The 15,360-nt window shown below is 36.1% G+C and overlaps 2 protein-coding genes and 1 pseudogene across 2 annotated transcripts; all 3 read left to right on the top strand.

The window, feature by feature from the left end:
• Positions 1–3,503: 3,503 nt before the first annotated feature.
• LOC149021704 (jacalin-related lectin 19-like) lies at positions 3,504–4,522 on the top strand. Its single transcript, XM_089147163.1, has 3 exons — positions 3,504–3,578; positions 3,677–3,889; positions 3,988–4,522. The coding sequence occupies exons 1-3, from the start codon at positions 3,576–3,578 to the stop codon at positions 4,339–4,341; spliced, it is 570 nt and encodes a 189-aa protein (XP_089003289.1). The 5' UTR covers positions 3,504–3,575; the 3' UTR covers positions 4,342–4,522.
• A 3,592-nt stretch (positions 4,523–8,114) lies between these two features.
• On the top strand, positions 8,115–8,992 carry LOC149021703 (jacalin-related lectin 19 pseudogene; annotated as a pseudogene).
• Positions 8,993–11,156: 2,164 nt separating this feature from the next.
• On the top strand, positions 11,157–15,181 carry LOC149021702 (histone-lysine N-methyltransferase). The gene is made up of 7 exons (XM_089149911.1): positions 11,157–11,380; positions 11,568–11,629; positions 11,710–11,793; positions 12,663–12,717; positions 13,968–14,103; positions 14,348–14,398; positions 14,489–15,181. The coding sequence occupies exons 1-7, from the start codon at positions 11,257–11,259 to the stop codon at positions 14,586–14,588; spliced, it is 612 nt and encodes a 203-aa protein (XP_089006037.1). The 5' UTR covers positions 11,157–11,256; the 3' UTR covers positions 14,589–15,181.
• The last annotated feature ends 179 nt before the right edge of the window (positions 15,182–15,360 follow it).

Raw genomic sequence — 15,360 nt, 5'->3', positions numbered from 1 at the left:
CTTATCTGTATGGCCCACCCTTCATCATCTTCTCCATACCTGACCTCTTCTTCCTCTCTCTGTATGGCCCACCTCTTTGAATCAATCTACTCTTCTCCATGTTCCCTTGAATTTCTTAGTTGTGTCTCAAAAAGGGGGTAGCTGCACAGATTATTCGCTTTTGTCTTCTTCTCCAGCGAGCGTGCACAGGAACTCATGGGTTGGGCCCAGCAGGGATTCCTATGCGTACATGACTTTGAAGCTACCAAACGTTCTTCTTTGACGGTTAGTTAAAGGACTTGAGGTTGATTGATTCTGATCTCCACAATATAATTTGAAAAAAAATACTCATAAATGTAAAAAATTTAAATTATATAGAAAAAAAAATCGAACTGAAATAGTGGTTGAGACCTAATTTCTAATCCCTTCTGAGATTGAAGGGGGCTTGGTGCAATGATATGGTTTGACTCATAAAATAATTGTTTGCAACAAAAAAATATAAGAGCGTAATACTATTATTTATCATGTATTTGTAGGTGTGTTTTTCGCATCTTTTGAACTTATTAGTTATCGTTGTATTTACAATTTTATTTCTAAGGTTTTATTTGAGCTTGACATATAAATTTGCTTGGATGACCTTGTCTATAACATGTATGACAGTTTGGTGTCGACTTCCTGTCTAAACTTCTCCTATCCCTTTATTTGGCTAAAGAGGAAACGCATCCTCTTAAAGTGTGGACAAGATGAAGATATCTCATCTGTATGGCCCACCTGTTCATCATCTTCTCCATACCTGACCTCTTCATCCTCTCTCTCTCTCTCTCTCTCCTCCACCATCTTTGTGTCTATATGTTCTTCTCCATGTCTCATTAAATTTATTACTTGTGGTTTGTCTCAAGAAGGGTGCAACTGCAGGTGGGAAAAGAAGATGTACGTGGTGGAGTCATTTTTTGAAAAGAGAACCACGACTGAAAGATGTAGAGTCTCTAGGTTTTATTTACGTCAAGAAAGGAATCAAAGGGTATTTTGGAGTTTCGGCAATAAAATTAATTAAAAATCATTTATAATTTTAACTACTAGAGTAATTAAGGACATTTGAGGTTTATCATTAAAACATTTTTCACGTTAAAGGAGTGTAGCTTGGGATTTTAAAAAATATTAACAATAAAAATGAAATTTAATTGAAAAAAGTAACATAACGTAAGTGTTTGATATATTTAATTTGCTACATGAAAGGTGAGGTAATTGATATTATCAAGGGTTCAACCGTTCAAGTACCATTTGGTCAACTAAAATGGAAAATAAGTGATAGTTATTCTGATTTATTTATTTATTAATTTAAAAATTTTTTTTTTTTTTATTTTTTTTTTTTTTTTTTTTTTTTTTTTTTTTTTTTTTTTTTTTTTACAACATTAAGTGATTAACACATTTATTAACTAATTCTCTATGGTTTGGGTCTTCAGGAGCACCAAAGAATGAGATTTTAAAGAGTTGACTTATTGACAATGACCAATGTCTCTTAGTGAAGAGGTCATGTTTGATCCTTCCTAGTCATACATATAATAACCTCTCCCCCAGATATATATAAAATCGCCCAATTCTTTTGAAAAAAAATGAATTTTATTCCACTAAGAAAACAATATTACCATTTACTTTGCTGGCATGTGATGAATTAATCTTCCAAAGAATTAAATCATCACCAAGTCGAGTCTTAAAGAAGGTATATAGGTAGCTTGAGGATCTTTGTAGGCCCGAAAATACAAGCCTTGAAGGTCACAGGAAGGAAATTTATTCCGTTGCTGAACATAAACAAAGTGAATTAAATGGAATCCCCGTTTACAACAGTTCGGCCAATTCGTGTTTGGGCTGCCATGAAGGAATGGGAAGTGAGTCTGCACCAACCCATAATGTTACGCTGGGAACCACTACCCAGGTTATAGCAACTCTGTTTTATAATTTTACATTAAATAGTATTTAAATCATTATATTACCACTAAGTAGTTTGGTATAGACAATTAAAAAAAAGAAATTTCTTCAAATATCGACTTGCCCTCCCAGTGGACATTTGGAGCGTGACAAAGTAACACTTACAGCCCCCTTCTTAGTTGAATAATCTTGACTTACCTCCCCTCTTACCTAGGGCAAATATATCAAACACCTCTCCCACTATTAACTTTTTTTTTATATATATTTATATTTTTATCGTTAAATATTTTTCTAAAACCCCATACTACCCTTGACTAAAAATATTTTTTTATTTAAACCCTAAATTACGTTAATCACCCTTTCAGTTAAAATACTAAATTACTCTCAAATAAATTATTATTAAAAACTAAAACATCATAGTTAAAACCCAATTATCTTTAATTATTAAAAGCCCAAGATATATTTTTTCTAAAAAAATTATCAAACAATTAAAAAAAATCTAAACCATAATCCGAAGGACGTGTTTAGGATTTGACACATCCCATACATCTATACCTTTCCATTTTAGTATAAAAAAATGAATCCTTAAAATTTATGAATCCAAGGATTCACACAATCAGATGAGTTTAAATCTTCCATTTGTAAACATTGCCCTTTAAGCTAAATATTAAAAAAAAAAAACAGAGAAATTGTTATCGCACAATTTAAAACAAATAGGGTGAAATAGATGATGATCCCATCGTGTGATGCCAAAGCATGTATACTTTCATTTATCCTTGTGCCTCCTGCTTCATTGAGAATACTGAACCCAAAATTTATTACTTCAAATATTTTAAATTTAATCATTTCAATAGCATACAGGTAATTTATGGATAGCCAAGATTAAAAGGCCCTAGTAGGGTTACACAGTTTGAATTGCATACAACTAATCCTTTATTTCCAGAAGTGTAACAGCACAGGTGATCAGTGATCACTGGCCCAAAAAGCTTTGTCGGTTTCAGAAAAGATGATTTGACCAAATTGCTTTCGTTAGATCAAGAACATACGTAACTTGTTCTTTCCACTTTTCACAATAAAAGCTTTACATTACTAGAAAAAGAAAAAGAATTACATACAGCTCATATGATTCGATCTACTTGCTTATTCTCTTTCACTCTTCAGTGTCCTTGTCAACTCAAGACACCGCCATGCAATAGTTTTTTTCTATTGTAGTCATGCATTTGTTTTCTTTCTTTTTGCTCAAAATTGAAACCAAACCATGCAAATTGATTTGTGTGGAAAAAGCAGAAAGCCGACAACAGTACCTCTTCCATGGAATAAAAGGAAGAAAGAAGATCTCATTCCTGGAGCTAATGACTCAACTAAGTTGAAATTCCTTTTTAAATTATTTAAATGATGATGACAAGTGTTCGTCGGTAACGGGTTAGAGAAGAACCAGAGATGAGTTGTGAGGTTCTCTAAGCTTTGATGCTGAGAACTAAACACAGAAAGAGAGAATACGCGTAGATGGTGATGGAGAAGGAATCAGATTCCTCCACCTACGACAGGAAAACACATATAAATAGACTTTCTCAGACTCAAAATGATCAAAACCGAGCAATAGCTTTGTCCTTCGATCACTACATTAACGCTTCTGGGCTCCTTCCATTCTCTGCTTCAAAGGAGATATAATGGTAAGCAATTCACTCTCTATAATCTGGTTACTTACTTAAAGTGACTTTGTTTGTTTTTCTTGAATTATTTCGTTGTTTGTTTTGGATGAAATGCACAGGAAAACGAAAATCCGTCAAGGAAGATTACAGAAGTGGGGCCTTGGGGAGGAAACGGTGGATCAAGCTGGGATGATGGGAAATTCAACGGTGTTAGAGAAATCAAAATCGTTTATGACCGTTGCATTGATTCCGTACGAATTGAGTATGATATGAACGGTAAGCCCGTTCCATCCGAAAAGCACGGTGGTACCGGAGGCAACCGCGATGCCAACGTATGGAATCATTTCTCCTCCAACCGTTTTTGGATCTGGTCCGGTTTGAATTTGAGAGTATAAGTACTAATTAATTTGGTTTGATTTGGTTTGTTTAGATTAAATTGAAATATCCAGAGGAGCAGATCTTAGCAGTGAGTGGTCACTACTGCCCAGTTGTGTACGGTGGGACACCAGTGATTCGATCGCTGACGTTCAAAACGAATAAGAGAACCTTTGGACCATTTGGAGTGGAAGAAGGAACACCGTTTAGCTTCTCAACAGATGGAGGAGTCATCGTAGGTTTGATGGGTCGAAGTGGTTGGTATTTAGATTCCATTGGTTTCCGGTTGAGCCATGGTCCAACCAGTACCGGTATCTTCCATAAGCTTCAGAGGCGGCTCACCAAGCTCCGAGACTATTACTCTAATTCCTCTGATGAACAGAATAATGAGAAGAAGGCTTATCGTTGAAGTCTCCATATATATAACTAATTAATCCTCTTGCAGCCTTGCCGGCTTTGTCTACACCACCATCATCATCTTCTATTAGCTTTTGTTGATGTTAAATTGATCACTGTGTGTATTAGTTGATTTCCTAGTACTTATGTACACAAAATTATCTTTTCATCAGCTCCCATGAAATAAAATGTTTAAATTTTGTGGAAAATTTCAGAATCATTTCCTAAGTTGCCTCCTAAAATTAATGTCCTCTCCTAAGTTATCCACTAGACGTTTTAGTACTAAAACCTATGGTATGAGTTAGTTTGTATTTATTCATTTTCAAGTTATTTTTTGGTTTGATTTAGGTTTTTTGTTCAGGCAGCTTGTTTCTTTTTTATATTTTTATTTTAATTTTAGGTTTAACTTGTTTACATTATACGCTTAACTATAATTTTGTTTTTAGGTTTAACTGGAATGACATTAACTTGTCATTGGTATATTTTTCCCATATATATAGAGGTTTAACTAATGATTTGGATAACTTAGAAAGTTGCATTGTTGGTTTCCCTAAAATTAATATTTCTTGGGAAATTTTTAGCGTTGCCTTCCAAGTTAGCCCTTCAAATTAATGTCATCTCTAGAGTTGTGCAATATACCAGCCAGAGCCCATACTACTAATACTGTTAGTCTTACTTTGTGTTGCCCTCTAAATTAGCCCTTAAAATTAATATCATCTCTTGAGTTGCGTAATATACTAGTCAGTGTACATATTACTAACATTGTTAGTCTTACTTCATTTTTTTTTATTATTAAATTTGTTTCCAATGCTACCCGACATCATAAAGAAAGAAGATGGAGGAGAAGAGAACACTAAAAAACTATTTGTATTGGTGAATAAAAGGAAAATATATTTTGTGAGAGAACATAAATCATGTAGAAGATGCAAAAAATATAATAAGAGAAGTGATTGCAAACAGTCAAGGAAAACAAAGATGAATTGAGCGTAGGGTTTCTCGCTTAAGGGTATTCTTGTCTTTTATAAAAGTTAAATTTGTTTGCATCAACACTTGACTGTGATTTCCTACCTATAGACCGCAAGAGGTTTTGCGGATACATTTTTCACATACAAAAGTTTGACTGATGAATTGAATAACTCGGAGGTGGTATTAATTTGAGGGGTAACATGGGGGTGGCTCTGAAAATTTCCGGTTATATTTCTTTTATTACCCTGACATTGCTTTTGGCAAATGAAACTGTGGAAACCCTTAAAAATGATCTTCTGTTGATGGACCTCAAGTAGTTGGGCTTCTTATGGCATCAAAATGGGCCGGGCCCACTTAGGAGGTTGCATTGTTGGTTTCCCTAAAATTAATATTTCATGGGAAATTTTCAACGTTGCCCCCTAAGTTAGCCCTTAAAATTAATGTCATCTCTTGAGTTGCGCAATATACCAACTAGAGCCCATATTACTAATACTGTTAGTCTTATGTTGTGCGCTGCCCTCTAAGTTAGCCTTTAAAGTTATTGTCATCTCTTGAGTTGCGCAATATGCTAACTAGCGCCCATATTACTAATTCTGTTAATTTAACTTCGTTTTGTATATATATATATATATTTTAAATCTATTTCCAATATTACCCAACATCATAAGGAAAGAAGATGGAGGAGAGGAGAAAAATAGAAAACTATTTGTGTTGGTGAATAGAAGGAAAATATTTGTGAAAGAATAGAAATCACGTAGAAGAAGCAAAAACTATAATAAGAGAAGTGGTTTGCTATAATAAGAGAAGTGGTTGCAAACAGTCGAGGAAGACAAAGATAAGTTGAGCGTAGGGTTTCTTGCTGAATGGTATTCTTGCCTTTTAGAAAAGTTTAATTTGTTTGCACCAACACTTGACTATGATTTTCTACCTGCAAGAGGTGTTGCAGATACATTTTCACATAGAAAAGTTTGACCGATGAACTGAATAACTCGGGGGTGACATTAATTTGAGGGGGGTAACTTGGGGGTGCCCCTAAAAATTTCCTTGGGTGACATTAATTAGTGGGGCTGCTGGGTTTCCTTGGACGTATTCTGTTGTCTTTCTATCTTCAATTTTCATTTACTTACTGTCTTATTCACTTAAATTATCATTGTCTATGGATATCAATCGTTACTTGTCTTTCTCCTATTATCCAGTGGTAAAGTACACCATCTGATGAGAAGCCTTGGTGTATTAACTATACACTCGAGATGTTTTTTTTTTGGGGGGTGGGAGGGGAGGGGTACAAAGACGTTTTTTTATGTATAAGGGATGGGGATATTTACATATACCACCAACAAGAGGCAAACCCACGACCTATTCACTAAGAAGTATTGGTCATTACCAATCGAGCAACCCCGCAATGGCTACACTAGAGAGCTAGCTACCCAAATAATTAAAATTTTAACCTTGTATGTTTCATATCAACAGCGCTTTCATGCTTATTTCATGGAGAAGATCGACTCATGGATTGTCATTTCTGCAGGTTTGTCACTCAACTTATTCATTGTTCTCACTCATTGAACTGTTGTTTGACATCTGAGTGTTGGGGGTGGGGGTGGGGGTGGGGGTGGAGGAGAAGTCAAATGTGGACAAATTTCAGCTGCAGTTGAGGTTTCAACCATGTTCCTGCTGCCCCAGTCATATGCGTTGTCTTGAGTTCCTGTAGAGTATTTTGAACATAATAAAACCTAAGTGGGTATTTGTGAACCCAGAGGGTATGGGAATTATTCCCATCACTGCATATACCATATCTGGCGGTTGGTTAAGGAAATTTCTTCAGATTCAGATTGCCCTTTAACCAATAGGAACATTTTGGGGGATATCAAAGTTTTTAGGCATCCAGATTCTCTACCCCGAAGGTGAGATCAATGATGATCCCATCGTGTGAGGCCAAACTATGTATACTTTCATTTATCCTTGTTCCTCCTGCTTCATTGAGAATTACTTCAAAATTTTGAAATTTAATCATTTCATTAGCATACAGCTAATTTATGGACAGCCAAGATTAAAAGGCAATTTCAATTTTATCATTTAAATTGCATACAGATACATACAGTTAATCCTTTATTTCCAGCAGTGTAACGTTATATGTGATCACTGGCCCAAAAAGCTTTGTTTGTTTCAGAAAGTATGATTTGACCTAATTTCTTTGGTTCTTAGATCAAGAACATATGTAAGTCCCGAAACTTATGTTCTTTCCGCTTTTCACAACAAAAGCTTGATATTACCAAAAAAGAATACGAATTACATACAGTTCATATGATTCTACTTGTTTATTCTGTTTCACTCTTTACTGTCCTTGACTCCTTGTCAACTTTCGACGCCATTCAATAATTTTTTCTGTTGTTGTTTCATGGATTAGCTGCCTAGGAATTAATACGGAGGGGAAAAAAATCAACCCACAAAACTTTTACCACAAGAGGTTTTTTTTTTCTCCCTTTCTTTTCTTCTGCACAGAAATTGAAACCAAACCAAATTGTTTTGTGTGGAAAAAGCAGAAAGACAAAAACACTTCCTCTTCCGTGGAATAAAAGGAAGAAGGAAGATCTCATTCCTGGAAATAATGACGCAATTAAGTTTAATTCCTTTTTAAATGATGATGACAATTATTCGTGGGTAGCGGGTTAGAGAAGAACCAGAACCAGAGATGAGTTGTGAGGTTCTCTAAAGATTTGACACAGAAACCCGTAGATGGTGCTGGAGATGGAATTGGATTCCTCCACCTACGGCAGAAAGAACACATATATATATATATAAATAGGCTTTCTCATACTCAAAATGATCAAAACCAAACATTACTATTTCTTCTATAGTTCTCTTCAATTCCAATATCTTAGTGCTTCACTACATTGGGCTTCTTCCGTTCTCTGCTTCACAGTAGATACAATGGTAAGCGCTTCACTCACTATAATCTGGTTACTTGTTTAAAGTGACTTTGTTTTTTTTTGAATTATTTCGTCGTTTGTTTTGGATGAAATGCACAGGAAAAGGAAAATTCGTCAAGGAAGATTACAGAAGTGGGGCCTTGGGGAGGAAACGGTGGATCAAGCTGGGATGATGGGAAATTCAATGGTGTTAGAGAAATCAAAATCGTTTATGACCGTTGCATTGATTCCGTACGAATTGAGTATGATATGAACGGTAAACCCTTTCTATCGGAAAAGCACGGTGGTACGGGAGGCAATCGCGATGTCAACGTATGGAATCATTTCTCCTCCAACCGTTTTTGGATCTGGTCCGGTTTGAATTTGAGAGTATAAGTACTAATTAATTTGGTTGGTTTGGTTTGGTTTGTTTAGATTAAGTTGAAATATCCAGAGGAACAGATCGTAGCAGTGAGTGGTCACTACTGCCCTGTTGTGTACGGTGGGACAACAGTGATTCGATCACTGACGTTCAAAACGAATAAGAAAACATATGGACCGTTTGGACAGCAAGAAGGAACACCGTTTAGCTTCTCAACAGATGGAGGAGTCATCGTAGGTTTGATGGGTCGAAGCGCTGGGTATTTAGATTCTATTGGTTTCCGGTTGAGCCATGGTCCAACCACTACTACAGGTATCTTCCATAAGCTTCAGAAGCGGCTCACCAAGCTCCGAAGCTATTGCTCAAAATGCTCTGATGAACAAGATAATGAGAAGAAGGCTTATCGTTAAACTCCATATATAATTAATCCTCTTAACTATTGCATGTTCTCTTTTTCGTGCTTCAACAATGGTTTATTAATTTAAGCTATAGAAGCATCTACTAATGTTATAGATCCTCTTGCAACGTTGCCAACTTTGTCCACACCATCACCATCTTCTATTAGCTTTTGTTGATGCTAAATTGATCACTTTGTATGAGTTGATTTCTTAGTACTTATGGACACACAATGATCTTTTCATCGGCTCTTATAAAATAAACTGTTAAAATATTACAGAAAATTTCAATGCCACTCCTTAAGTTACCCATAAAATTAATTTCATCCCCTGACTTACCCAATGTATCAGTTAGACGTTTTCGTACTAATACCTATAGTCTTAGTTTGTATTCATTCATTTGCTATTACCCCTACATCCTAAAAGAAAAAAAAAAAAAAAAAGGAAGAATAAGAGAAAACAAATTTGTGGGTAGACCTATAAATGGATAATTGAAATTTATCTCCGAATTAGCATTCATATTCGTTTAAGAGTGTTCGTATTAGAAAATTTTCTTATCGAAAAATATCTATATCCGTCTGTTAAGAAATCGGACTCAAATTCGGATAATTGTTTATCGGATCGGATAATATCCAGATACAAAATTATTCGGATAGAGTAAAATATTCAACATTTTTTTATCTGAAAATGGATGATAATTTGATTCAAAAACTGGTAATCGAAAATAAAAAAATTGTCCACTTAGAGTAAAGTATTAAACATTTTTCACAAAAAAGAATTGATAATTGGATTCGGATACCGATAATCAATAACCGGAAATTGTAAATCAAAAATAAAAAATAAAAAAATGAAAATCATTAATCAATAATCGGATATCTGATGGAGTTCTAGATTCAAATTCATATGCCTTCTATAAATTTATGCTCAATTCGATTCCGATATAGGTTTTGCTAAACGGATTCAAATTCGAATACTAGCGTATCCAAGCCGATTCGAATCCAATCCGTTTACAGGTCTATTTGTTGGAGAATATAAATCACGTAGAAGATGCAAGAATAGAAGAAGAAGAGTAGTAGTTACCAACGGGGGTTGGTCCAAGTGGTTAACCGAATCAGACTTTTCATTCGGTTTTAAAATACCGTTCCATAGATTGAATTCTTGTGGATGCAAAAAAACTCCCGTACCGGGAGACTCACCCACCAACGACACCCAGCGTAAGCAACGTTCCGGAATCGAACCACCGGTTTATAAAACCGGGGTTGGCAAACCAAAAAAAAAAAAGAAGAAGAAGAGTAGTTGCACATGGTAGAAGTATAGGGATTTTTGTTCAGGGGTCTTTTTGAAAAATTTAACTTACATCAACATTTAACTGTGATTTTCTAAAGCTAGGTTGTGTCATTGATATATTTTTCATGTAATAGAGGTTTGACTAATAAATTGGATAACTCAGGAGGTGGCGTTGTTGGTTTCTCGAAAATTAATATTTATTGGAAAATTTTTAGTGCTGCCTCTTGAGTTAGCCCCTAAATTAATGTCATCTTTTGAGTTACGCAATATACCTGTCAGAGCCCATGCTACTAAGTACTAATACCAAACTCTTACTTAGTTTTTATTTATCTGTTTTCATTATCACCCTACATCAAAAGGAAAGAAGATGAACAAGAGGAGAACAACATGAAAATATTTGTGTTGATGAACAAAAGAAAAATATTTGTTGGAGAATAGAAATCATGTAGTAGATGCAAAAAATAGAAAAAGAAAAGTAATTGCAAACAATCAAGGAAGACAAAGATGAGTTGATCGTAGTGTTTCTAACTCAAGGGTATTCTTGTCTTTTTAAAACATTTAACTTTCTTACATCAACACTTGACTGTGATTTTGTAATTGCAAGAAGTGTTGCGGATACATTTTTTCCCTATAAGAAAACTTGACTGATAAATTAGATAATTAAGGGGTGGCCCTAAAAATTTTCCATAATATTTCTTTAATTACTCTGACATTGCTTTTTGGCAAATGAAATTGTGGAAACTCTTAAAAATGATCTTCTGTTGATGGACCTCACTTGATTGGGCTTCTTATGACATCAAAATGGGCCGCGCCCACTTGATTGCGGGCTTTGGTGGAACTGGAACCAATCTCCAATACCAATTCCCTTTACATTTGCTGAGGTTGAATCAACCTTTGCTGTCCTCTGCAATTCAATTTTACTTTCTTCGAATTTGTGAACTTGCGTCAATTTGTGATTCGCAAAGAGCGAACGCGAGAGAATTGAGGGTAAGATGATTGGAAATCTGACTAGAAAGTTGAGAAGAAAATCTCGTAAAGATGGAACAGATCACAATCACGCTCTTCCAACCTGGGACGACCCTGCGCTCGATGACTATCATCCCATCGACACTCAAGGTTTCTCTTTCCCACTCTCTTGAATCAAGTTAGGGTTCACTTTCGCATTTCACCTTCTATGTTATCTATGGAAAACGAATCGCCTGATGGAATTTCGTCTGAATTCCTCTTTACCTTCTCTTGATGTTGTCTTTTCTCTGACGTTCTTTGACAAAATTTCCCAATGGCTTTGATTGACAATTTACAGAACAAGAAGAATTAGTTAGGTCCTTGGAAAGAAGTCATGCTCAACAGAGTGTATTTTGGAGGGTAGGTAACAATGTCAAACTAGAAATCAAGTCCTGTTTTGTTACAGAGAATTAATTGGGGTTTCTTGCTGGTACATGCAGAGTGTGTTCGCTGCCCTTCTCTTTTGTTTCGTGGCGTTTCTCGTTTTCTCCATCTTTCATCAGGCTTCGTCTCCTTGGGAATTGGTGAGTGTCTCCCCATTTCACAGTATGAATTCATTTGTTCAGTTGCTTTATGTTACTGGCCTACTGGTTTCAATTACGAAGTTTGTTCATTAAAATCATTTTTTCTTGGGCACTAGCCGTTTGTAACAGACTGGAAAATGTTTAAATTGGGAGTTGTTTGATTGAATTATCAATTTTCTATATAATCAATTTACAGAACCAGGTAGCTCAATGAACCCGATGGCCTTAGGAGCAAATAATTATGATCATGTTTTCCTAGGATCAAGTCTATCTTAACAACCCATTACTGGTTAACTTGCCCTACCCTGTGACCTTATATGCTACCAGGGGGCAAGGAATCTGTGGGCGTTTAAACTGATGAAACCTTCAGGCAGTAGGGCTGCTGGGTTTCCTTGGACTTACAAAATGCCATATCTTATTCTTGCTTTGCTTATACGGTGAATATGTATTCTATCATTATCCTCTCTTCAATTTTCAGTTACTTACTGTCTTATTCACTTAAATTATCAGTTTCTATGGATATCGTATATCATTGTCTCGCAAATGAAATCGTTACTTGTCTTTCTCCTATTATCCAGTAGTAAAGTACACCATCTGATGAGAACCCTTGGTGTATTAACTGTACACTCGAGAGGTTTTTTTTTTTTTTTTGGTTTTTTGTGGGGGGAGGAAAGGGGGGGGGGGTACAAAGGTGCTTTTATGTATAGGGGATGGGGATATTACATATACCATCAACGAGAATCAAACCGATGACCTCTTCACTAAGAGGTGTTGGTCATTACCAATCGAGCAACCCTGCAATGGTTATACTGGAGAGTTAGCTGCCCTTAATAATTAGAGTTTTAACCTCGTGTGTTTCATATTAACAGCGCTTTCATGCTTACTTCATGGAGGAGATCGACTCATGGATTATCATTTCTGCAGGTTTGTCACTCAACTTGTTCGTTGTTCTCACTCATTGAACTGTATACCAATGCAGAGGTGGTAGCAGGGTTAGCTACCAAGCGGACCTTGCCTGTGATTGGACCACCTAATTATTTGGACTTGGATGTACTAGTTTACTTGATGTTTGACATCTGAGTGTTTTGGGGGTGGGGTGGGGTGGTGGAGAAGTCAAATGTGGACAAATTTTGGCTGCTGCAGCTGAGGTTGCAACCATGTTCCTGCTGCCCCAGTCATATGCATCGACTTGGGATCCTGTAAAGTATTTTGAAGATAATAAAACCTAAGAGGGTATTTGTGAATCCAAAGGGTAGGGGAATTATTCCAATCAGTGCATAACAATAGGAGGCAGCAGAACTTGGATTGCAAATTTTTGTCCATCAAACATCAACCTCTCCCTTGATCTTAGGTCAACAGTCTATTGCAATAGCAACTACTACCACACGAACAGCCACTTCCCTTTTATTTTGTGCTTGATATCAATTGTTCTATTACTTTGTAAGTTCAATTCCCCTTGCTATTTATTTTTATCCATTTCAATGTGGTAAAAATAAGATTTCTGACAGAAATAAATCATCTCTAGTGGGTAATATTTATTTCTTTTATAGTTTTGTTGTTTTCCTCCCTTGATATGCTGCCTTGTTCTTCATACACAAATTTCAATTATGTATCAGTCCATTACTTACCAGCTAAATAAGGGGAGAAAAGAGAAGGGAGAGGGATGTACTGGCTAGTGAATTTTGTCTATAATAAATTCCCTTTATAAACCTTTTCCATTTCTGGAGATTTTACATGTAGTTCCTTTCTTTGTAAACCATGCTCCCTCCAAACCCTATAAAATTGGCAGTTCCTGGTGCACAAGCCTTTTGCATTTAGAAGTTTCCAATGAGGGTCGAGGGTACATGGCCCTACTGTGTTCCAGAGAGGCCGTCTCCAGGACTTGAACCTTTGACAGAATGTTCAGTGAGTGGCACTTGACCAATGCACTTAGCACAACTTCATGTTTTCCTTGTATTAATCTTAAATCCTGCCACCAGAAGCAGTGTCCATTCAGATTATCTTTTCACAAGTATTTCTCTTATCAGATTCAATAATACATTTTGGGTGATCTATTTACTGTTTCTACTGGCCTTGGTGATTTGCATTACTGGTGCAGTTATTTTCATCTTTTGAGCGTTGATCCCGCTCCTCCGGTCATGAAACTAACCTGCTTCAGCTTAACTATTGTACAGATTGTGTAGCTGTTTTAGCATGTGTGATGGCCATCACTGGGTTGCTGAGTAATTCAAATTCTCATAGGCGATGGATTTGGTACTCCTGCTATATGGGTGTTGTACTAGCAATCTTTTGGTTGACTTACATGCTGAGGTAAACCATTTTCCAAACTTTTACCTTTAGATGCGATCCATATCTTTTTAACATTTTCTCAGAACATCGTTAAGCTGTGTGGAACATCATTTGACAGTAGAAAGAAATCTTTCATTTACCTTAGATCATTGACTTTGTCCAAATCTTTTTCCATGATCTCCTTCTAATAATTATCTACCTTATGAAGTTCACTGCTGCCCCATCTTGTGAACTGATAGTTAAGTTCTAATTATTTCTGTCATAGATTGCCTAGGTTCCGATGGGATATATTATGGCTTCCATTTGGGCCTTTCAGGTACCATCTCTGTTTCTTCAAATTGTCCATTCTTGTATACAGGTATTTTTGTGTTGATTTATTTGTGTTCTCTATTGGTTGGAACTGCAGTGCTGCTGGAATCTGCCTCTTTGTAGACAATCTATTTGCCGAGTCATTAGAAGATGTGAAAAAACTACGCCGCTGCATGTATGCATACAAAACGACCTGAAAACTAGGTCCTGATGGACTTTGGTTTCGTCTTCTATTCAAACAAAGAGATTTCTAACTTCCTATGGGTGGTAAGGCCATTTGCAAATGTCGATGATTTCTAATATAGAGGAAAATCCATTCTTGGTGGTATCTTCCTTTGTTGGCATTATACATGTTCATGGCTTGCAAATCTACTCAAAGAGTGTAAATTTTCCCGTCTGTGCGTTGTCCATGTCCATGACCAGGAAAACCACATACGAGTGTAGGTTTTGTTGTTTGCCTGAGGTCAAGGCATCGTGACAGTTTTCCAGCAAAAAAATATTAGACTGAGGTTATGTAAGAAACTGTCACTCAAGAGTCTGCTTATGCGGAAGCTTTCGGCACCAGTTGTGCCCTTTATTTTATGCTTTTGTAACTGTGTAATTAAACTATTCTTTCTCTCTACCCTATAGAAGAAAATGAATGGTTTTTCCTCGGCCCTTAATTGTCATTTGGTGGAAATGAGCCCATTTTACTAATAAAATAAAAATGCTGAAAGAGGCATTAAGAAAGTTAGCAAGCACACCCATTTAAGGGGCTTCTAAACTAGGTCTTGCTGTCCAAGAACAACTGATGGAACAACTGATGAAAAGGTGTCCCTTGATATTCATTACCCCGATTGCATAGAAAACAAGATTTTTTTATGTATATTTCTAGATCTGATACACATAGAAGTACTCAAATAAATATTTACAGAACTCCATAAATCAGTCTTCTTGAGTTCCTCTTCCGCTCTTTTTTATGTTAGTAAA

This window comes from Hakea prostrata, chromosome 3 (assembly GCF_041222555.1).
Source record: "Hakea prostrata isolate BN-2017 chromosome 3, UWA_Hpros_2, whole genome shotgun sequence".
Taxonomy (NCBI): domain Eukaryota; kingdom Viridiplantae; phylum Streptophyta; class Magnoliopsida; order Proteales; family Proteaceae; genus Hakea; species Hakea prostrata.
The sequence above is the reverse complement of the archived record's forward strand: the minus strand, read 5'-3'. Positions and strand labels throughout refer to the sequence as shown.

Excerpts from the sequence above, each read along its gene's own strand:
- LOC149021702 (XM_089149911.1), top strand. The coding sequence starts at position 11,257 with ATGATTGGAAATCTGACTAGAAAGTTGAGAAGAAAATCTCGTAAAGAT. Across the intron at positions 11,630-11,709 it reads AACAGAGTGTATTTTGGAGG|AGTGTGTTCGCTGCCCTTCT; the intron begins GTAGGTAACAAT and ends TGGTACATGCAG. Across the intron at positions 12,718-13,967 it reads ATGGATTATCATTTCTGCAG|ATTGTGTAGCTGTTTTAGCA; the intron begins GTTTGTCACTCA and ends ACTATTGTACAG.
- LOC149021704 (XM_089147163.1), top strand. Across the intron at positions 3,890-3,987 it reads GAGGCAACCGCGATGCCAAC|ATTAAATTGAAATATCCAGA; the intron begins GTATGGAATCAT and ends TGGTTTGTTTAG.